Source organism: Drosophila obscura, unplaced genomic scaffold, assembly GCF_018151105.1.
Source record: "Drosophila obscura isolate BZ-5 IFL unplaced genomic scaffold, ASM1815110v1 contig_179, whole genome shotgun sequence".
NCBI lineage: Eukaryota > Metazoa > Arthropoda > Insecta > Diptera > Drosophilidae > Drosophila > Drosophila obscura.
This window is the reverse complement of record NW_024542766.1, coordinates 6808866-6829838: the sequence shown is the minus strand read 5'-3', so window position 1 is coordinate 6829838 and position 20973 is coordinate 6808866. Positions and strand designations below refer to the sequence as shown.

Sequence of the window (20973 nt, the reverse complement as noted above, 5' to 3'; positions counted from 1 at the left end):
CAAATGCCGCAAAGTACCCGAGTATCGTATATGCAACACAACCCAAAACGTAAAGAACCTTAAGCTGCAGGCAAAGTGTGTGGCTGAGCCAAAAACAACAACAAAATTTAGAGACAGAGATTTAGGTACAGAGATTACGATACCCTATAAATGTGGACTATAAAACATTGATACCAGGGCTGAAAGCGACACCAAATCGATCCTCACTTTATGGAACAAATTCAGAGCATACTTTTAAGGGTAAAAATAATAAAAAAAATAGCTGCGAAAAAATCATCATACCCCACATAGTAGGGTACCCAAAATGGGGGTTACCAAACAAAGGGGATAATCATAAAAAATTTGTTGCACACGGAAAACAATTGCGCTCATTTGTAACACGTGAGTAAAAGAGACAGTCCTCCGAGGGAGAGAGAGCGAAAAGGGGAGAGAAAGGTACCAGAGACACAGAGAGATAGAGAGAGGGGGAAGCGTAAAAAATAGAGACATTGAGAGAATAGAGAGAAAGAAAAGAGAGAGAGCGAGAGAAAGCGAGAGAGAGAGAACGCACCCCACACAATTTGCATTTGTTTTTGGGTTTTTTTGCCAAGTTGGGTTCCAAGTGCCGTTTGTCGTTGTCCAGGGCAACGGGTACTTTGCCAGTGAGTGTAAGCCCCTGAAGCACCCAAGAGCGAGAGCAGACTAGGGAGACGTCTAAGGGAGAGAGGGAGAAGGCTATTGGTATTACCTTCACATACACACGCACACGCACATGTAAAGTGGAGAGCGGTGCACTCGAACTTGCAGTGGGGTCTGGTTCTGGTTCCGGTTCTGGGGGGTTCCTACCTCCTGTTATATCCCCTGGGCTGCACATTTCGCTCCTAATGCCGTTATTTAGTTTTAGCATACGAGCGGCATACGAGGCGGCAGCATTTTTAAAGGTTATCTCGTTTTGGCCCTGCCTTTGTGTTGTGTTGTGTGGTGTTGTGTAAAATTGCATTAAAAAAAAAGCAAAACAAAAACCTCAAGCATAAAAAAGCAGCAAAAGCTTAAAATCTAAAGCGCATTCAACAAATAAAATAAAACAAAACAAAACAACAACAACAACAACAACAAAAACTAATACCACAAATGTGTACGAGCTGCGCTGATACCGTGGAATTTGCCAGCGTCAGTTTTTTGTGTGAAAGTGCATTTCAGGGCAGACAAAAGAAGATTTTCTATGGCTTCAAGGAGGAGACTGCATAAAAGGATTTTTACCAGGAGGCACCATGCAGTGTAAAGAAGCCTGCTGTTAAAACAAAACAAAAAACTTATAGAAAATAGGGAAAATAAGTTATATAGAAAAAATATCTTATATTTATGTATATTTTAAAAATAAATATGCAGAATAATTAAAAAATAAACATAATAAATCTACGTTCAGTTGGCGCCAAAAATCATCTAATATTGGTGTAAAAAATACTCTCCACGGTGTAACACTGATCGTCTCCAGGCCCCGTTTAGCTTTGCCGTGAAAGTGCTTGCATATGTGAGAGCGTATCCTACGCAAGAGTTTTTTTTTCTTGCCATATGCTGACCGGCTTTTGGTTTCCCCGTCCCACGTGTAACCGCCCATTTATATATTGTACATATGTATGTATGTATTTATGTATTTGTTTCCCTTTTCCTTTATCTGCATGCCCGCTTTTGTTGTGTTGTTGCCGGTGTAGCAGCAGCTACCACTGTTGCCACTTAGCCATTTGCCGTGCCGTTGCTTTGACAACCGAAAAATGCTTCGGGGGGTTCGGCATTGCCAGGCTTAACAAATGTACGACTATGTATTGGCAGTGCTTTAGTCTGGGTCTCTGGTGAAAGCTTTTCCACCGTTCAACGCTCTCTGATTGAGCAGACCTCCGTCTTATGGTGGCTTCGTCGATAAGCTTTGATTGTGGGGTGGTGTGCACCGCCCGCATGCAATTCTGAATGCAGGGGATTGCGCAAAGTGAAATAGAGGATAAATGGAGATTGGGAATGTCTCGTCGAAGTGCCAGAAATCATAGCAACAATAAATCAAAATATATTTCTGTAATTCCAAAACACTTACTCAGTATTTAAATTGTTAAGCTCATTCATATTGCTTAAATAGATCTTCTCATGACAGGCGGGGGGACTGTAAAGAAAATAAAAAGTGTAAAGAAAAATAAATAAAATAAAAAGAGATACATTTTCAGCTAAAAGTCAATTGTGTGCTTTAATTAGCATTAAATAAGCCCCAACAAAATACATAAATAATACAAATAATACCTCCATAAATACCCCATACCATCCCCACATTCGCTTACCAGATAATCTTTCACTGACCTTCACTTTGACACGCTTAAAATTGTCCTAAATTCTCATTATCCATGATTACAGCTCCATTGAACATTAACTATAGAAAAGCGTCGTAGCCCCCACCAATTCCATCAATCAATTCTAATTATAGGACCCCTCGACACGTGTGTGTGCCCAATGTAATCGCTTGCCATCACATACACCGATTCACGCAACTTTCCTGACACTCATTCCAAGCCAAAACAAAAAAGAAACAGAAACACACCCAATAGACCCATAGACTTTGCATGAATATTCGAAATCAAAGCGTAAAGTTTTCTACAAATTTTGTTGTTTGTTTTTAATGACAACAGGATTGACAACGGAGCAGCAGCAGCAGCAACAACAACTAAAACAACAAACACTATTAATAACTTAAATACAAGAAAAATCAAACCCCCATTCCGTGTGGGGGTCTACCGGCTACCCTGCAACGCCGGGGACCTGCCGTTGCCAATGTCAACCGTCGCCAACACCCCAACAAACCCCCAGTCCACCAGTTCCCGCCGTAAACCCCACCATTGTCTTCTTCTCGTGACTGTTGTCGGCTTTTTTCAATGCCGGCGCATGTAAAAATATTATACGGGCTACAATTACGAGGCTACGGCTACAGCTACGGCTCTCTGGCATATAAACAAAGTTTCTTAATATTTCTTGGCCAACGGACGCGTAATTTTCGCGTCTCGCATTACGCGTATGAAAAATTAATTCAAACTCGTGTGAAATGCTGGAAAATTGGCTGACAATTCTAAGAAAAACTGCCAACAATTAGAACAAGTTTTCAAGAACAATTTGTGGATCGCTTGTCTATGGACAAATGGTTTGGAGAGAAACGTCTCTGGCTGTTTGGTAATCATCTTCCACTTCTGCCCAGAAGGTGAGTATTTTTTGTAACATTTACTTGCACTAGAAATATATAATTAAAAGAACGTTTGCGGTGCTGTTACACGATGCGTTTTTTACCGACGCTATTGGCGGTATACTTTTGCATTCACACGAAATCAAATCACCATTTTCTAATGCCAAATAAATATAAAAAAATTTCAAATGCTTAAATCCTACTAAAATTAAATTTCTACAAGTTCTAACAAATACTAAAAAATAAAAAATTACTAATAAATATTAAAGGTAAAAGAAATAATAGAAATAATAAAAAATTAAAAAAAAATTTAGCTTATACTAAAATTACTAAAAGGCTCTTCGAATACTAAAAAATACGGTAATTAACAAAAAAAATTGAAATACTAACAGAAGAATGGAACGAGGTTTTTTTTTGTTATTTTTTGGAAATGCCGTCGGTGAAGTGCATCGCATACCATTTACATATTTATTTTAAAATTCTCATTGAAATTCCGTATCGTGTAACAGCAACTCGTAATTTTTGCACGTTTCGCATTGCCTTGCCTTGGCTTTGAGGGAAATATTCATCAAGTCCTTCGAGAAAACCCTCGAATATATTTGTTTTCCACCGAACTTGAACTTGAAGATTGGCGGGACTGATAACTCATAAGTTTTTGGCCCTGATATTGTTTTGATTTAACCTCGAGTTGGGTAAAAAGAAAAACCTTGTTTTGTGTTCGCTCCGACTGAATGGAGTGTATGAATTAACCTTAAGGTTAATTCTTTAATAGATGAAAGTCCCTCCCCTTGAACTGGCCACAATTGACAGCAAAATGAGCTGCATTCAAACAAAGATAACTTGTAGGAAAAGCCCCCGAAACCAGACAACTATTCATACTCAACAAACACAAAAAACTCCATCATCGAAAAAGGGAAGGGGAAAAAACCGGGGAGGGAGAAAACTCCAATCAAATTGAAATTCAATCAAAAGGAAAATGTGCAGGGTGGAAAAAAGGGGAAGGGACAGGAAAAATAGAAGAAAAGCAAAGAGAAATGCAAGAAAAAGAAAAGAAAGAGCTAGTACACAGACATCAAAATGCATTGATATGCGCTTGGTCGCTTTGTTTGACTTTTTTGTTTGGGTTTCCCCATCCTCCAGGATACACAGGATCCATACAGAGCCCCGACAAGCAGCTCGAAATGGGAAAATTGCATACTTATTGGCAGCGGCAGTGGCAGCAGCGGATGATTTAGCGGTTTTTAATGCTTCTACGGACAGATAGACATTCGACAGACACAACAGACAGACGGAGTGGAAGTGGGAGTGGGAGTGGTACCCCCTTTGGGCACATGTCAACGCCATTTGCACTGCAGCTGCAACAGAAAAATATGGAAAAATATCTAGAAAGTTGTACACGTATTTGTGCTTGGCAATATTTGTGTTTGATTGAAATCATTTTAAGCAGTCCGTCCCCCAGCTTACAAGGGGGAAATTGAATGTGGTTTTGAAGGGGAGTGCAAAGGAATGAGCTTCGCGGTGTGGAGAGCAATGTGGTTTGGATGGGAGAAAGTATTTGTCAAATAGAACGAAAAGCAAATAGATCTAAAAGAAATACTACATAGATACATAGATATACATAGATACTACATAGATTAGTGGGTAGAGGATCAGATGATGGATAAATAAATCGATTGCGGTTTGAAGCAAGAACTCAATTAAATAGTTCTATACATTTTTCCCAAAAGTTGTGGGGAAGCAGAAAAAAAAACAGAAATAATACCAGAAAAATATCTGAAAATATATTCAAAAAATATTCCAAAATTCTAGAATATATAACAAAATACCAGATAATATTGGAAAACTGCTAGGGCTCTTTCTGCCTTTCCTAATAGGAGTGAAAATATGAATAATATATAATATGAAGTAGTGAGTCAAGAGTAGAATTACCTTACATTTTACTATTGCACAAAAGCAAAAGCAAACGGAGAATGAAATAAATTCTCTTTCTGTCTTCTGACGAAATCAAAAAGAGTTATGATCCTCCGCCCTTAGGGCCTAGAAATAAATATAGAAATGTATTTTGAATGGAAATGTATAAAATATTGTATAATATAACGTACAAAATAATAAATAATATAGTGCGGAGTCTAGTGTAGAATTACCTTTGCATTTTAATAATGCTCAAATGAATTTGAGCTGATTTTGCAACCTACATACATACATATATATTTTCTGGTGCGTAGGAATTTTCGCCAGATTTAAGCAACGGACACGGAGATGAGATCATCGCGATGTCTTTTCTATGATTCTCTCTAGCTAATGCAGGTAGAAGACTAAGAGTGCAATGACTTAATGCTCGAACATTCTAAGAGTGGCTTGAGGGCCGTACCTGATGACATCATTTTTTTTGCTGTTCTTGCTTTTGCTTATGTATCGTAGTTGTATCCAGCTAATGCTCCATAAGGGAAGAGGGAGAAGGGGAGAACATGGATGGGTTGACCGTGAGGGAGAGGAGACTATAAGCATACAAAAATGAGTGCATATTAATGCAATGTAATGCCATTCCGTGCAATTCACATGTGTCGTAAATAAGCAAAATATTATATTTTTGGTAATTAAATTAATTAAGCGATTATACTTTTATATATCTGTCTATCAATCTACACACATACTCGTAGTTTCTACATAAGCTACAATCCTTACATAAGCTAAATTCCGCAAATTCCGATTATTATTCAAATTAAATTTAATTAAATTTCATAAATGTATGGAGACCATATGTATATTATTTCTGCACAAAACACATAAAAATCTCCCTCGCCAACACAGAAAATTGCCCATAGAGCAACAGTTGTCAGGGAATATGTCCCCCCCAACATTAATCAGAATAACTAGCCACAAAGCTTACGCCCCATCCAAAAAATACTAGCAGCTTAGCCTTAAAATAGCAGAACACAACTAAAACATTTCTTTCTTTCAGCAAAGTTTTTCTCAGCATTCTTTCAATATCGAAAATTTCTATAATTTTGGAACGACTGAATTTCAGATCATTTTCATAGCACCTTCTGCTGGGAACTCGCCTAGAACTCTCTTTAAAAACGCCTACCATTAGTAGCTATTTCTCTTTCCATAATTTACTTTCTGTTTGGTGCTTTCCATGCCCAAAAATTTGACAGTCGTTCCCATTCGTAGAGAAAGCCTTCCTATGGAACCTTTTCCACTTTTTCCTTCCTTTCAGCTCTGAGCTCATATTTGCATGTGGCGAATTCTGTTCTTTTTTTCTTCCTAGAATCTGTTTCGTTTTCCCTTCTTTCCCTTTCCAACACTCAGTCTTCTCGCATAATGGGAGGGTCGGGTCTTGGATTCATTTGCATGTGCCGGGGACTCAGACACCTTTGCTCCAACGCCACTGCCGCATGTTTGCTGACCCAAAAAGAAAAAAAAAGAAATGAAAAGAAAAGAAAGACGAGCTGCCAGCACGACAGACACGTCAGAATCAAAGCTGCTGCTGCTGCTGCTGTTGGCTGCTTGCTGTTTGTTGCACCTGTCTCTGGGGAGGGCAGAAATTGCCGTATTCCGGCATAAAATATTCAGTATGTTCCGATGCATTTTAAATCATATTATTCGCGTATATCGATAAAATAAAAGAACAGACTGCCACAGGGGAGAGCCTTAGTAATCCGGAAACCCTGCTGGCGAGCGTACCTCTGCCAGTCACGTGAAATGTTTCAGAATTATTACTTTCAGCAAACATTTCAAAAATCGTTTCTATACCGCCTCATACAGAAGATCCAAGTGTGCAATGAGGACGATCTAAATGCGGCACGGCAGTACAGGTGGGTCTGAAACTGAAACTGAAGCTACAACTTTTATGGGGCCCCTAATTAGCCTTGCCCGAAACTTTATGCGGCGGCCAACGGTGCTGCCAAATGAAAGTGAAAAATTGTGCAAAAACAGAAATAACAGAAAGCGAATAAGCTGTGGAAGTCGAAGGTTTTAATACCCTTGTAATGCTTGGAAGAGCTATAGGATAGAGTGCAGATATTTTATTTGACTTTGACACATGGAAGGGGATGTTCCAGAAGGTTTCATACTGGTTGTAGACAACAAAATACAATATAAATAATATAAAAAGACAGGAAAAGAATATACAAATACTAAAAAATAAAAAATAAAATAATGACAAACTCTAGAATAAAAAAAAAAATAATAATAATTTGAAAAATACCGACAAGTACTCGAAAAAATTTAAGCAAATACCATAAAAATAGCGACAGATATAAGAAAATTACAGAACAAAAATTTCAAAAATATACTAAAAAATTATTCGATACAAGAATTTTTTTTAACCTTAGAAACTAGAAATACTAGAATAATTTAGTGGTCGTTGAAAATAAAAGAGCTCTGGAATGTTTTATCAAAAAATCAGAAAGAGAAGCAGAGAGAAAAATTAACTGCGAAGGTTCAGATCTACTTTCAGTAGTCGGCAGGTTTTTCGTTCTGGAAAACCCCAGTAGCTCTTTCAAAGTGTATCTCGCTACAAAAGAGAGAGGATAAAGTTTTATCCAATGACATTTAAGTCGTGGTCGTGTTGCAGCGGCCTTGGCCTTTGTTTGCACACGCATATGCCGCTGCCACATACAACACACAAACTGCTGTCTGCCACTTCTGCCACTGCCTCCACTTGGCTCCTGGTGCTCCTTTCTGGCCATGTATCCTCTATAAGTATGCAATGCTTCTAACCAACTACCTCCCTGAGGGTCGGGTCGAGTCGAGTCGCTTAGTGCGTGTGCAAGCATTTGGCATTAATAGCTTGTTATTTATTGCATTTTACGCTTGTTTTGCCACAAGGCCACGTCAACACAACACCGCTAACCAATGCCCATGCACATGCTCGCCCCCCTTTGCATCCTCAACACCTCTTTACCTTCCTCCTCCCGTCGCGTATCTGTTTTAACGCCTGGAAAATGCCAGCGTTTGCCATTTTTCTCGTACTCGTAAAACTTTTCATTGCCCTGGCATTTATTTATTTCTATTTTTTGCCCCAGCAAGGGAAAAGTTTCTTCTGATTGCACTGCTTATATTTTGGAGCCATGTTTGTGTGCTGTTTTTAGACCAGTTTATGAAATGTGAGACCAGGGTTTTTTCCTCTGCAATGCAAAAGGGCAGTTTGCAGGCCAAGAGGTCAGGTAATTGATACGGATAGAAGGTATTTCGGTTTTAGGAATTTCACAAAAATTCTAAATGATGGAGAAAAAAGGTTTTGAATGTTTAATATTTAAGGGTTATTCAAGGCATTTTGATATAAAAACATAAGAGGAATAATATAAGTTACACGATTTATGTAAAAAAAAAAACATTTAAAACGTGGAAAAAATATAGAAATATTTATATATATATAAAAAAAGGGAAAAAATAGATATATTTATATGGAAACTGGTAGAGAGAGAGCTCGTGGCATCCTAGCGAGAGGGAGAGTCCTATCTGCCATGTGCAATGCGTTGTTGTTGTTGCCGAGAGAGCAAGAATGAGAGTATGGAAGCTCGAGTGCACGCGTGAACGCGTCGCGACGCGACGCCCTAAGCTCTGCTCACTGGCAGGCCCGGACATGATAGCTCAGGCAGCGATCGTTGCTCTCTCTCTTCGACTTTACATCCTCCCTAGTGCTGAAGACGGATCGAAGCTTGTAAAGCCCAAACGAGCAGGGGGGAAACGGAATTGCGACTCTTCTGCACTTCAGGTAGCAAAATCTACAGCACTGCACATGCAAATAGCCAACAATCGATTGAGGGAACAGTAAAATTATACATAAAAACAAATAAAAAAATGCTGGTACCTATTCAAGTGCATGGCAGTGTAAGATAAATGCAATAGTCCAAGCAGCCTGTTTATCTCCGCATCTCTGACAAATTTTACATTTCTTTGTAATTATTTTAACTTTCCTTCGAGTGGACTCTTTCTACCACTTAAAGACCTTCTAGGGTTAAAATGGTACACAACTTCTTATTACCCCCACTAACAAATACCCAATCAACGAGAGGGTTTCTTTAAAATATCCTTTCCTATCTAAAATTTAATTTAACACCCAATAATCATTTCAAAATCCAAAACAATTCCTGCTCAAACCCTTCCCTCAGCAGCTTTGATTTTCCAACTTTAAAACAAACATCAAAGTCCTTCACTTTATAATTCATTTGATTTCCCAGACATCGGCTCAACCACTTCACAAACTTTTATATATTTCGCACTCTTCAAAAGTACCGTTTTCTGCCCCATACAATTACTACGGTGGGGGCGGGGGCAATCAATAGCACTACAAAGGAGGCGCCACCAACACACAACAACAACAATAGTTCCGTTCCGCCTACAAAAGCCAAAAGCCAGAAAGTTGAACAGCCGTTGACCCCAAAAACAAAATCGAAATGCAAATATCACGCTTAATAGAACAATAAATACAACAAATAGCAATACAAACAACAACTAAAAATACAACAAATATCAAGAGTCAGAGAGTGCGAGAGAAAACAATAACGGCACAAAAAGTACAATAATTAAAAGCAAAAAGAGCGCCGGCGGCGCTGGCGTAGAGAAATGTAAAAGTATTTACACGGAGCAACAAAAGCTGTCAAATATACGAGTATAAATAGCCAGAACAAAAGGCAAAACGCGAGACGAGAGAAGTTGGAGTGGGTGAAAGCAGGAGAAGAGAAGTCCTGGGAGAGCGAAGGAGCAGAAAAATCAAGTAGGAGTGGAGTATAATGAAGGAGGAGGCGTTGTCGGCAGGAGACTTCACTGTAATTATGCAAATTAAACTGCAGAAACTCACTCGAATGGTGTGGCTTTTGATTGGATTAAGGGTCGGTCTCTTCATAGGTCACTCCATCAGGCCAGCCCCAGAAAGGTCAAAAATTCAAGACAAAAAAAAGCGTAGAGAAGACGAGGAGTTTTCCTGTTCTTTTGATACCCTTGAAGAAGAAAAGACCATTCCTTTCCCATAGAAATCACGGATATGCGGGGGTATCAAACAATTCATCCCATCAAGGATAACCCTGCCTTCTGCATATCTGATACGTTCGCCCCTTTGTATGCGTGCTATGCCTTCATATTTTATATTGTACGCCATCTTCATTGCATTTTTTTAATGCATTTATAATGCAACACGCGACAAACAATCAAAACAAACAAAAGAAAAGTGGGAAAATCAACATGAAATCAGAGTCGCCATCGTCCATATGCAATGTCCATCCGTTGCATGCGCCATGCCCAGGCCCGTGTCACTCTGCCACTGCCGCTGCCACACACTTCCATTTCCCATTTCGAAACTCCATTTCGGGGCCTTCAGCAAACGCTAAGCTGAAGCGGCGATTCTAGCCAAAAACACTGCCTGCCTTCTGCCTTCAGTTGTTTGCCGGCTCTTGACGTTTCCACATCGTTGTGTGTCCTCGTCGGCGTTCCAAACGGTGAAACTCGCTTTTTGCGCAGGTCTACGCTTTGCTTCCGCCTTCGAGAAGGTCTTCCTCGCTGAAGAAGGCTCAAGGGAGCACATACTAAAATATCTCTATAACTAGAAACGTGATTGGAGCGAATACTCGTACTTCCTGTTAGCTATGAAAATGTTTGAAATATCCAAACTGTTTTCTCTAAGAAGGTAAGCAAGGGCAACTTTTTGAAGGTTGAATATGATTGGGGGAGTTCATTTAAAGAGTGTACGAAATTTTTGAATTGGTAAAAGAATTTAATTTTGAGTGGGGAAAGCTGTTTTTATGAAATGGAAATGAAATTTAAATTTGAAAAGTCTTATAAATAAGAAAAGAAACCAAGAAATATGTTACTTTGTAGCTGCTATTCAGTAACCCTTTAGAAAAAGCTAAGAAATACTATTTCTTGGATACGTCCGATAAAGCTCCTTTCTATGTAATAAAAAATCAAAAATATATGAAAAATACTAAACAAAAAATATACGGATAGTATTATTTACAATATACTATACGTTACAATATTATTTTTTATTTTATTATATTTATTGAGGAAAAATTACATATTTCAAAAAATTCAATTCAATGAAAAAAGATCCTTCCATTTTCATGAAATTCCACTAGGAAAACTCTTTTCAATCCCCTTTAAGTTCCGGCAATCATTAATTCAAGCATATAATAGTCCGCCACTTTAATTCCTTAACAACTATCCCACAACAATTGCTCAACAACAATCAAAAGTGAACCACAATTTGCATAATTAATGAAGCAATTAAAGAATTTTAAAGTACCACAGAACAAGATTATCAAATGGCGCTTCACTGCAATGTACTTTCTACACTAATCACCATTAATTTCCGGTAATAGGTGCAACAAATCATCAACAAATTGTCGGTAATAACAGTCCCTTAAAGGCAGTGTCCATACAGTCGTATAACCCCTCTAAAAGTAGACTTGGAACCCCCTTCAAAAAGTAGAACCCCAAGAAAGTAATGCTCAAGAAAAAGTAACCTTAATTAGGGTATAAATTGCCTTAACATTTAACCATTAATAAAAGAAATAAAAGCAACCAACTGAAACCCAACCACACCCTACAGACAGACATCCCAGTGCACTGCTGCACTAGTTCTTTTGCTTTACAAGGAAAACCGACCGAGAAAAAGCCCAGTTTTCCTTGGAGAAAACTTCATTCCTACCGTAGCTAACCTCAAAAAATACAAGGGGGAAAGAAATGCAAAAGAAAGGCAAAGAACTACGCCTCAAATTCCTTCCGGTTGTCGCTAACAAAAAAAAAAACAACAAATAGGGAATGGGAGAAGGGTGTTTAGGGGGCCAGTGCTAGTGCTAGTGCCACCCGCCTCACTGAAGGGTGAAAAACTTCTTGTAGAACTTTTGTGCGCATGGTTTTGGCTTTTGTTGTGGTTTTTTGTGCTTGTATTAACTTTGGTCGCATTGCTATGACATTGGCCAGTGGCATAGGGAAAGACCTAGGAACCCAGGGACCCAGACCCAGGAACGATAGACAGTCGTTGGCTGTCACTCATAAAAAACAAACGTCCAACTATCCGCACATAGAAACAAACAAAAAAAAACAATCGTTCCCCCATATTGATTGAAGAGACCCGAAAGGAAATTTTTGAAGTGGCGCATGGTGTGTATCGTAGAGTTTTTTCTCTTCAAAAAAAATTTAACCAGAATACTTAATTAAATTCATTTGTAAATCTGCTAAAATGTAGTGGCAAATTCGTCAGATATTAGCCAGATGGGTTCCTAGGTAAGTCGCCTGCTTGCCACATACTCCCTCTCTCTCTCTCTCTCTCTGTATCGTTTCTCTTTGTTTGTTATTGGTGTTGTGTTTGTTCCACCTGCACCTGCACCGTTCAATATTTAATTGCATGTTATGTTTCGTTACTCTGTTTATGACCTACACACATGTTGGGAAAACTCGCTGTGGAAAAGCCTCGAATAAAGTTCACTTACCTGCCGCTTGACGGATTGGCATTGAACTGCCACCTGAGTGGTCTTATCACTCCGGAAAAGCTTCTCATGAAACCCATGTAATAGTGAGTTTTTGAAAGGAAAATTCTCTGTTTGAAAATCGATTTTGGTTTCGTGTTAATGTTGGTGGGCGCAGAGGTAGGAAGGGAGGGTGGAAGTTAATTGACTTTGTATCTATTTGAAGTTTGTATAGTAAGAATATTGATTTTTTTTCCAGGGGATAATAGAGTTTAGAATATGAAATAGGGTTGGAATATCGTGAGGATATGCGTAGGTATTTAATAGAAAAATTTAGAAATTCAGACCGACCTCCCCTTAATGAAATATTCAAAATTAACTCCTTAAACAAATTGAATTTTTATAAATCTTTAATTTAAATTACTTTGAAGGAATTTATCGTAGCAGAAAATATTTGAAATTTAAGAGATTTACTTTCAAGATCATTCAATTAAAAATAAGTACTTTTAAAAATAAAGAAAGCCACAAAAAATATCAAAATGAATCTCCCGTTGGTCAGGGCTATACATTACCACTAAAAACACCTTTTTAAATTAAAAATATTCCTTTAAGTATTCTCAAAATATTCCTTTAAATATTCTCAAAATATTCTTTTAGATTTTCTCAAAATATTCTTTAAAATTCCACATTAAATGCAACCAAATTTAATCATTCTAAAACTTTATCTCATTTGTTTTTTTTTTCATTTCATCCAAAAAAAAAAACTAAAATCATACAAAATTCTGGACAAAAATCTTGTAAATAGCCACAACAGCAACAACAGCAAACATAAATTCATCGTATAAACCATAAAAAGTTCATTGCATATATCCTCCTCTCGTATCTCGTATCTCTGTGTGTTCCATGTGTTCGTGTCTGAGATATCAAACAGAAACATTTCTAAACATTTTATGTGGTCAATGCAAAGCAATGCGACGCGCAAACATCAAACGTGGTCAATGTTTGAGCCTAAGGTAAAGCTTAAACACAAAATTTGAATGTTAGCAACAAAATAGAAAATTACTGAATATCAAAATAATCTTTAATTATGTATTATTATATGCCTTTTTTATAGACCACAAGGTAGCAGCAAGATGGATCGCTATGAGAAATTGAGTCGACTGGGCGAGGGATCCTATGGAGTGGTCTACAAGTGTCGGGATCGAGAGACGGGCGCCCTGGTGGCAGTGAAGCGATTTGTCGAGTCCGAAGATGATCCGGCAATACGAAAAATTGCATTGAGAGAGATAAGGCTACTGAAGGTAAGATATTTACAGATAGATTTCTTTTCTAGCATTTTATATATTTTTCTTTTATATTTGTTTTTTTTTTTTAGAACCTCAAGCATCCAAATTTGGTTTCCCTACTGGAAGTGTTTCGTCGCAAGCGTCGCCTGCATTTGGTCTTTGAGTTCTGTGAGCTGACGGTGCTCCATGAGCTCGAACGTCATCCGCAGGGCTGTCCCGAACATCTAACCAAACAGATCTGCTACCAGACGCTGCTGGGCGTGGCCTATTGCCACAAGCAGGGCTGCCTGCATAGGGACATCAAGCCGGAGAATATACTGCTGACGGCACAGGGCCAGGTGAAGCTGTGCGACTTTGGTTTCGCCCGAATGTTGAGTCCGGGGGAGAACTACACAGACTATGTGGCCACCAGATGGTATCGAGCGCCCGAGCTACTCGTGGGCGACACACAGTATGGTACACCCGTCGATGTTTGGGCCATTGGTTGCCTCTTTGCGGAACTGGTGCGCGGAGAGGCCCTGTGGCCGGGCCGCAGCGATGTGGATCAGCTGTATCTTATACGGAAAACCCTGGGCGATCTCCTGCCACGACACATACAGATCTTCGGACAGAACGAGTACTTCAAGGGTATAACGCTGCCGGTGCCGCCCACGCTGGAGCCGCTGGAGGATAAAATGCCGCCCAAATCATTGCAAAATCCGCTAACCATTGACTTTCTAAAGAAATGCCTGGACAAAGACCCCGTGAAGCGTTGGTCCTGCGAAAAGTTAATTAAACATTCGTACTTTGACGACTACATAGCCAAGCAGCGGGAACAGGAGCACATGAACAGCATGGAGGCGGCCACACTGCGGCAACAGCAGCTTGCCTCACAGCAGTTTATGCTTGCCACAGCCGCACAGCAGCTCCAAACGGGCACGGCCCAAGCGGCAGCCATTGCAGCGGCTCGTGATAAATCAAAGGTGAGTTGCAGTCGATTGCAGCTCAAAAAGATATATGTAATTATAATCCTTTCTTTTGACAGACTTCAAACACCTCATTGCCGCTGTTGACCGGCACACAGCATCATCATCATCCGCATCAGGATTATGTGAAGCTGCAGCCTCTGAATAAGAACGGAAATCTTCTTCATCGCACAGAGCATCATCTGCCCACCATATAGAAAGGGGGGCACGAGTGGGGCTTTGTGTTACTAATTTCTCCTTTTATTTAATATTTTTATTATGGTTTATTTCTGATAATAAATGTGTAAAATGTGTAAAAGAAATCCGCAGATCAATCAATGCTTGGCAGGCAGAGGATTTTAAGAGCAAAAATTCAATGTAAATCCAAGAAATAAATGCAGGCTCATTGAAATTTCGGCTTCTTGCACAGTTATTGCAACCTAGTCACAAGTTAATATCTAAATCACTTTGCATCTACGCTTTGGGGCGCCTTAAATCCCATTCAGCCTTGCACATACACGCACATTGAATTAAAAGTCCTTGCAGCTATTTTGCGAGTGGGTGTAAAGGGAATATAAAAGGGGATGTCTGCTAGCCAAACAGCCCCCTGGAGCACATCCACTTGTTGGCTTTCCCCCTACTTCTACTCGTAAGGTAAATGTCACACATCGTCTGTGCACAGGAGCGGACTTGAAGGTGTCCCCAAGGGGCGACAAAACGACAATAAGCAGCAACACATTTTCCCAAGAAGAGGAGCAAGAGAGGGAGGTATAAAGAGGTATAAACAGTAAAAACAAAACCGAAAAACAATCAAGTCTTTTTTACCTCTGCTTTTTTTCTGATTACGGTTCGATTTTTCTTTTTTAATTTCATTTTTTTATTTAAACGATTAATGATGTTAACGATTGTTTTGTAAGCATTTTCTTGTTTTTGTTTGCTGTTTTTTTCACACTCAAACGACACGAAACAACGACAAAAGCGAAAAAAAACGGGACAAGCAGATGAGCACACACAAAGAAAAAACCAAAACAAACAAATTAAACATACTTACATAAGTATGTACACATGTACGCATGTAAAATCATACATACGCGCATGAGACATCTGATGAACTTTTTCACACAAGTTGTAAATGTTATTAAAGATCTGCTTTATTCCCGCTCAATTTTCCCATATCTTACCACACCGGAACCCTACACAGCTGAGCGATACTTTGTTTCATTTAATTTTCCATATTTTGCCACTTTTCACGGCTTGAAAACGCGCAGCTAACTTGTGACACGCGCGCTTTATTTATAATGGACCGTGGGAAAAAAAAAAAACGTGAGAGAGCGGGTACAGATGCGTAGCCGGCTTAATAGTCGCTCTAATTGCTCTCTCACTGCAAATTGTCATCCACTGCTAATTCAAAAGAGAGCAATCACTTGTTGGTGCGGGGGAGGGCGGAGTGTGAGATGTGACAGTATTGACGTGCTGTACGCGAGCGTAGGCGGCTTGCATTTCTTGTGTGCTCTCTTTATAATCGCCTCTCTCTACAGCAAGATGAATAATGAGAGAGCGCAGCTGCAGCGCTGTCGGACACTCTCATTCCAAGTGTCATAATTAAAGGTGAGCATAATTGGATGAATAGGTGCCTCTCTCTCTCTCTCTCTCTCATTCTCTTTCGTTTGGTGCGTGCCTTTGAACTTAATTCGAGTGTCGTGTGAGTGTTCCCTCGAATGCCTCCCCTTACATTAACGCACGGAATATTTGCTCCCTTATTGGCACACAATTTTGTTGCTTTTTTTGTGTGGAGTCTGTTTCTACTATTCCACCTGGTGCCCCCAAATCCGCTACTGGTAACTACTACTCCAACGCCCTCTAGAACCTTCCCTGTTCTGTCTCTCTCACTTTTTGCACGTTTTTTTCTCTTCTTTTTGGCAACTTAATCCCGTGCTAAGCACACGACAGATAATCAGCGACACGTAACGGCTTACGTGTGTCCCCTTCCCCCCATCCATGTCCTGAAAAGTCCTAGAGTGTGCTAAAAAATAACAAAAAAGGTTTGAAAAATGTTTGCCTTGATTATGTCGTGATTATGCCATTAAATGATTAGGAAAACGAATGTAAGAGAATATTAAAATGGGCAAAATGCATAAAGTAACAGACTTTAGTTTAAAGTTATATTTGTCCTTTAACTATATATATTTTTAATTATTTTTTGATAATTCCATTTCGTTCTGTTAACTTTTTCATGCAAAATTTCTCCCTAGCAAAAGGGGAAACAATTATTTTTGTGGCACAATTTTGGAAGTCTCAGTAGACCAGAAAACAGGATCCCTGCACTGATTGACTTTGGTGTGTCATATATATTTTGTGGCTCTTGTTGTTGTTTTTTTTTAAGTGAAAACTTTTAATTAAATTAGAGCAAAAGTTGTGCCCAGCAACAGGGCTGGGGACCAAAACAGCATTCAGCAGTCAACAAAACTGTCAGCACACAGCACAGCTACGAAAAATCTCCTGAGGACAAGTCGTGTCCATGTGGCACAGAGTTTGTTGTTGCCACACACAGCGACAGAGAGATAGAGCAATAGAGAGAGAGAGTGAAAGAGAGAAATTGAGTGTATCGTTGGTATCCCCTATCCCCCCCATGGCTTTATCCAAAAGAAGGCTCATGGTCCATTGCATCCGTCGCCAATTGTTAGACACTTTGATTTTTTGGTTGTCGTTTTTTTCTATTTTTTGTTGGTTTTTTTTTTGCATCAAAAACACAATGGTCCAACGGCCATTTCTTATGGCTCCTCCTCTTCCCTTTATCCTATTTTTTTTGTTGCTTTCGCTCTCTCTCTCTCTGTTTCGCTGCTGCTTTCTCTTTTTTCTTTCTATTGCTGCTGTTCATTTTGTTGGTTGAATGTAAAATGGCAAAAAGCATTTGTAAGTCGAGTCCCAACCATTGAAGCATCCCCTCCAAAAACCCCTCCAACCCGCAAACCCCAAAACCAGCACTTGCCCACTTCCTGGTCGCTGTTGGATATGCAAAGTGTCCTGCCCAGACAGTTGCATAATCTGTAGTATCGTTTATGCAAAAAAAAAAAACGAGAGAGACCAGAAATCGTAAAAGTTTTGGTAGTGAAAAGCTAAGGATAATGTAGAGGACGTTGTCTCACGATTGTTAAGTGCACAAAAGAGGAATCGATAATTTTATTGAACAAGTTGATAAAGGATTCCCAATTGTTGAAGGTCTATGATTGAAGCTGCTAGTACCATCGATGCATTTGACTTTCCGCATAGCGGCGATTCAGTGCATTTTTTCGCTGCACCTCACCGCCCACGCCATTGAGCAGCTCCCCCTGCTGCCAGTTACGATAGACGGCCGACGAGTCCAGCTGCAGCTTGTCCTGGCCCGTGTCCATGGCCTGCAGTTGCCACCACTTGAGCGGTGGATATGGCGCCTGTACAGGTATTACGGATACCACCTGTGGATAGCGACGCGGCCACAGACCCAGCTTGGACAAACGCTTCTGCTCATCAATGTCCGTGTCGCTGTCATTGTCCATTTTGAGCACACGCAGCTGTTGCACCGATGAGTCCCTGTGTGGATGCGACCTCGTGGCAAGCGGATGAAATGGATCATCGCCATAAAGCTCCCGATACTGAGGGCTGCGCACCAGCGAAATTACTTGGAACATGGCCACACAGGTGAAGGCATTGTAGCCAACAAAAACTGGCAATAAAAAGTGGGGATTAGTTCTTCGATTTAAGTCCTTGAAAAGCGAATACTTACGTATATAGAAACTGCCTATGAGGGTAAGAATAATAAGCAAACCCAAATTGATTTGTTTTTTCAGCATTATCATCAGGAAAATATGCTGAATGGTGAACTGTAAAAAGTAAGCCAACTCAAAAAAGGCCAACGGCAGCACCAACCATTTTTGTAACTTAAAAAAAAAGGTAGAAAATAATTATTTAAATGTGGATTTAGAGTATACAAAAATACCTTTAATGAACCCCAAATACTCAAAATGGCAGCTGCAAGTGTGCGTAAAAAAATTATCTGCAGCGAAATTAGGAAATTTTCAGGAGCTATTAAAGAAAAAGAAATTAAATAAATTGTAAAATATATGCCAATAAAAAGGCAGTAAAAAATTTTTTTAAATACTTGCAATTTTCTATCCAATTGATTAATCTGCGCACCATTTTGCGATCCTTATAGTCCGCATCGTGCTCCAATATATCGATTAGGGGGTCAAAACATGCAACACCCAACACAAACAGCACAATGCTCATGGACAGGCAGCGTAGCTGAAGGATAAATAAATATTAAACCAAAGACAAAGATGGGACCTGCCAGAGGGGCACCTACAATCGTTAGAATAGCCACAACGATGACACCCAAACGCACTGAGCAATAGCACATATAGGATTCCATAAATAACATATTGTCTACACAACTATTATTTATTTTTTATTTGTAATGTTCAAACATAAATCAAGCGGTAAATTAACCAATTTCCACGACAGCAAAGCAAACACTGCGCCGGCAGAACAAAGGGTAAAGCAATTACCCACCGAAACACAAAAATGACAAAAACATGTTCCAAAGATTCCAATCTGCATTGGAGCCCATATGGTAATGGAGTCTATGGCTTATAAAATATGAGTATTGCCTACATTTATCATTCGTTGGCTGCGACTCAGGGTGAACAGATATGCCACAAAATGTCGCTGCAAATAAAGATAGTTTTGAGCCAACATGGTGCTCATGCAGAGCTATTTCTTTTGCGCTTCTGTGCGTTTGGGCACCCTCGTTATATGCTTTTTTGCCATGGTAAATATGCGAATCAAAGTAGTGTAAAGTCTGCAAAATTTCTATATATATTTCTCTTATAATTTTTGCAGTGCAAAAGCGTCATCACTATGTATGTGATATTTGACAATGGCACCGCTTTCATATTTTCAGTGATTCGCATATTTGAAAATGATGCAAATTATCGAGCGAGTATTATTGTACAAGAGGCCATCAATTGGGTGGAGAAATGTAAGTTGGATATCAAGTGTGAAAATATAAACTAAAACTACGCCCATTTCGCATTGCAGATCCCAAGGAAATTATGATGTTTGCCCAGCTCTACAGCTTTTGTCATATTTTGTCTTGCATTGTGGGTGCCTTTGGTGCTTATAGGGTAAAGTTCTTTCCACATTCTTTCACTTGTTCATAATTTTTGTATCTTCCATAGCTCAAGAAATACTATGTATTGCCTTTGTTCGTCTTCGAATTCTTTTACTTCATGCAAATAGTTTTACTATCGGTGATTGCCCTGCGAATTGCACGTCATGTTGTGCCCTTAACGACTCTGATATTGTTGACACTCGTTCTCACATTCTATGCAAGTATGTACCATAAATATAATCCACCGATTCCTGATATATTTTATGCCCGATTTTCAGTGCTTGTGGCCTATGATACCTTTGCTTTGATTGCCTTTGTGCAGATTATGGTTTTGGTGCATAGTGAAAAATATCAACGACTTTATGGCATGGATCCGCTAAATCCCGTTCTATACAGAGAGGAAATAAGCGAAAAATCGAAGTCTGACAATCTCCAGCCACAGCCACCAATTATTATTTATGTAATGCCAAAAGTTGGTCAAAAATTGTGGCACTTGCAGCCACAGAAATGGTGGCAGGATGAAGAAGCTGCTTCAATGGGTACGAATTTTGATCACTCGCAGTATTTTCACAGACAGGAACTTGTGTCGAATGTTCTGCTACGAAATGCTGTAAATGCTAAAGGGTTTTTGTATAAGGAAAAGGAACTAGTGACTTCCAGCACTTTTCATAGGCTTGGTAAAAATATTTAGAAGAGATTTGTGTGTGCGTAGTGCCCTTAGGGCGTCGGTTGGGGAGGAATATATGTTGTTGCATATCAGTAATATATTTTTTTTGTTGGTTACCTATCGATTAAATAACGATTTATTATCGATACATTTTCGCTTTCATATTTGTATTGATTGTTTATATATATATATAGAGATCCAGTTATATTTTTTTCATCGAATTCTCATATACTATTTTAAGATTTTATATTATTATTATTATATATTATATTTATCGATCAATTATCGATTTGAACAATTTTTTTTACATTATCGAATCAT

At 39.2% G+C, this 20973-nt stretch overlaps 4 protein-coding genes across 10 annotated transcripts in view; 2 read left to right on the top strand and 2 right to left on the bottom strand.

Annotated features, from left to right (window-relative positions):
- The window catches only part of LOC111076524 (cell adhesion molecule 2), a 128021-nt gene extending 112007 nt beyond the window's left edge, over window positions 1–16014 (bottom strand). The window contains exons 1-2 of one of the 2 annotated variants that reach the window (XM_041592482.1): window positions 15888–16014; window positions 2066–2131 (exon numbers count right to left, since the gene is read on the bottom strand). The gene's annotated coding sequence lies outside the window, so the exon portion shown is untranslated. Of the gene's footprint in view, window positions 1–2065; window positions 2132–12630; window positions 12871–15887 lie in introns of those variants that run through there. The other variant, XM_041592483.1, reaches the window with a different exon arrangement.
- Window positions 2703–15069, top strand: LOC111077806 (cyclin-dependent kinase-like 1). 6 transcript variants are annotated; one of them, XM_022372221.2, is made up of 5 exons: window positions 12332–12424; window positions 13412–13619; window positions 13721–13907; window positions 13982–14854; window positions 14917–15069. In XM_022372221.2, the coding sequence occupies exons 2-5, from the start codon at window positions 13510–13512 to the stop codon at window positions 15052–15054; spliced, it is 1308 nt and encodes a 435-aa protein (XP_022227913.1). In that variant the 5' UTR covers window positions 12332–12424; window positions 13412–13509; the 3' UTR covers window positions 15055–15069. The 6 variants fall into 6 exon arrangements, with proteins under 6 accessions (XP_022227914.1, XP_022227912.1, XP_022227915.1 ...); XM_022372222.2 differs by lacking the exons at window positions 12332–12424; window positions 13412–13619 and adding an exon at window positions 2703–3211; XM_022372220.2 differs by lacking the exons at window positions 12332–12424; window positions 13412–13619 and adding an exon at window positions 6870–7011.
- Window positions 16015–18072: 2058 nt separating the features above from the next.
- LOC111077802 lies at window positions 18073–19254 on the bottom strand. Its single transcript, XM_022372215.2, has 5 exons — window positions 19179–19254; window positions 18979–19117; window positions 18813–18898; window positions 18600–18753; window positions 18073–18539 (listed from the first exon to the last, which is right to left on the bottom strand). The coding sequence occupies exons 1-5, from the start codon at window positions 19251–19253 to the stop codon at window positions 18073–18075; spliced, it is 921 nt and encodes a 306-aa protein (XP_022227907.2). The 5' UTR covers window position 19254.
- A 314-nt stretch (window positions 19255–19568) lies between these two features.
- On the top strand, window positions 19569–20676 carry LOC111081871. The gene is made up of 5 exons (XM_022378027.2): window positions 19569–19643; window positions 19715–19853; window positions 19913–19998; window positions 20053–20206; window positions 20264–20676. Exons 1-5 carry the CDS (start codon window positions 19569–19571, stop codon window positions 20674–20676), a joined length of 867 nt encoding a protein of 288 aa, XP_022233719.2.
- The last annotated feature ends 297 nt before the right edge of the window (window positions 20677–20973 follow it).

Excerpts from the sequence above, each read along its gene's own strand:
- LOC111077806 (XM_022372220.2), top strand. The coding sequence starts at position 6,899 with ATGTTTCAGAATTATTACTTTCAGCAAACATTTCAAAAATCGTTTCTA. Across the intron at positions 13,908-13,981 it reads GAGAGATAAGGCTACTGAAG|AACCTCAAGCATCCAAATTT; the intron begins GTAAGATATTTA and ends TTTTTTTTTTAG. Across the intron at positions 14,855-14,916 it reads CGGCTCGTGATAAATCAAAG|ACTTCAAACACCTCATTGCC; the intron begins GTGAGTTGCAGT and ends TTCTTTTGACAG.
- LOC111077802 (XM_022372215.2), bottom strand. The coding sequence starts at position 19,253 with ATGTTATTTATGGAATCCTATATGTGCTATTGCTCAGTGCGTTTGGGT. Across the intron at positions 19,118-19,178 it reads TTGTGGCTATTCTAACGATT|CTACGCTGCCTGTCCATGAG; the intron begins GTAGGTGCCCCT and ends TTTATCCTTCAG. Across the intron at positions 18,540-18,599 it reads CATAGGCAGTTTCTATATAC|TTTTTGTTGGCTACAATGCC; the intron begins GTAAGTATTCGC and ends TTTTATTGCCAG.
- LOC111081871 (XM_022378027.2), top strand. The coding sequence starts at position 19,569 with ATGGTGCTCATGCAGAGCTATTTCTTTTGCGCTTCTGTGCGTTTGGGC. Across the intron at positions 19,854-19,912 it reads CATCAATTGGGTGGAGAAAT|ATCCCAAGGAAATTATGATG; the intron begins GTAAGTTGGATA and ends TTCGCATTGCAG. Across the intron at positions 20,207-20,263 it reads CGTTCTCACATTCTATGCAA|TGCTTGTGGCCTATGATACC; the intron begins GTATGTACCATA and ends CCCGATTTTCAG.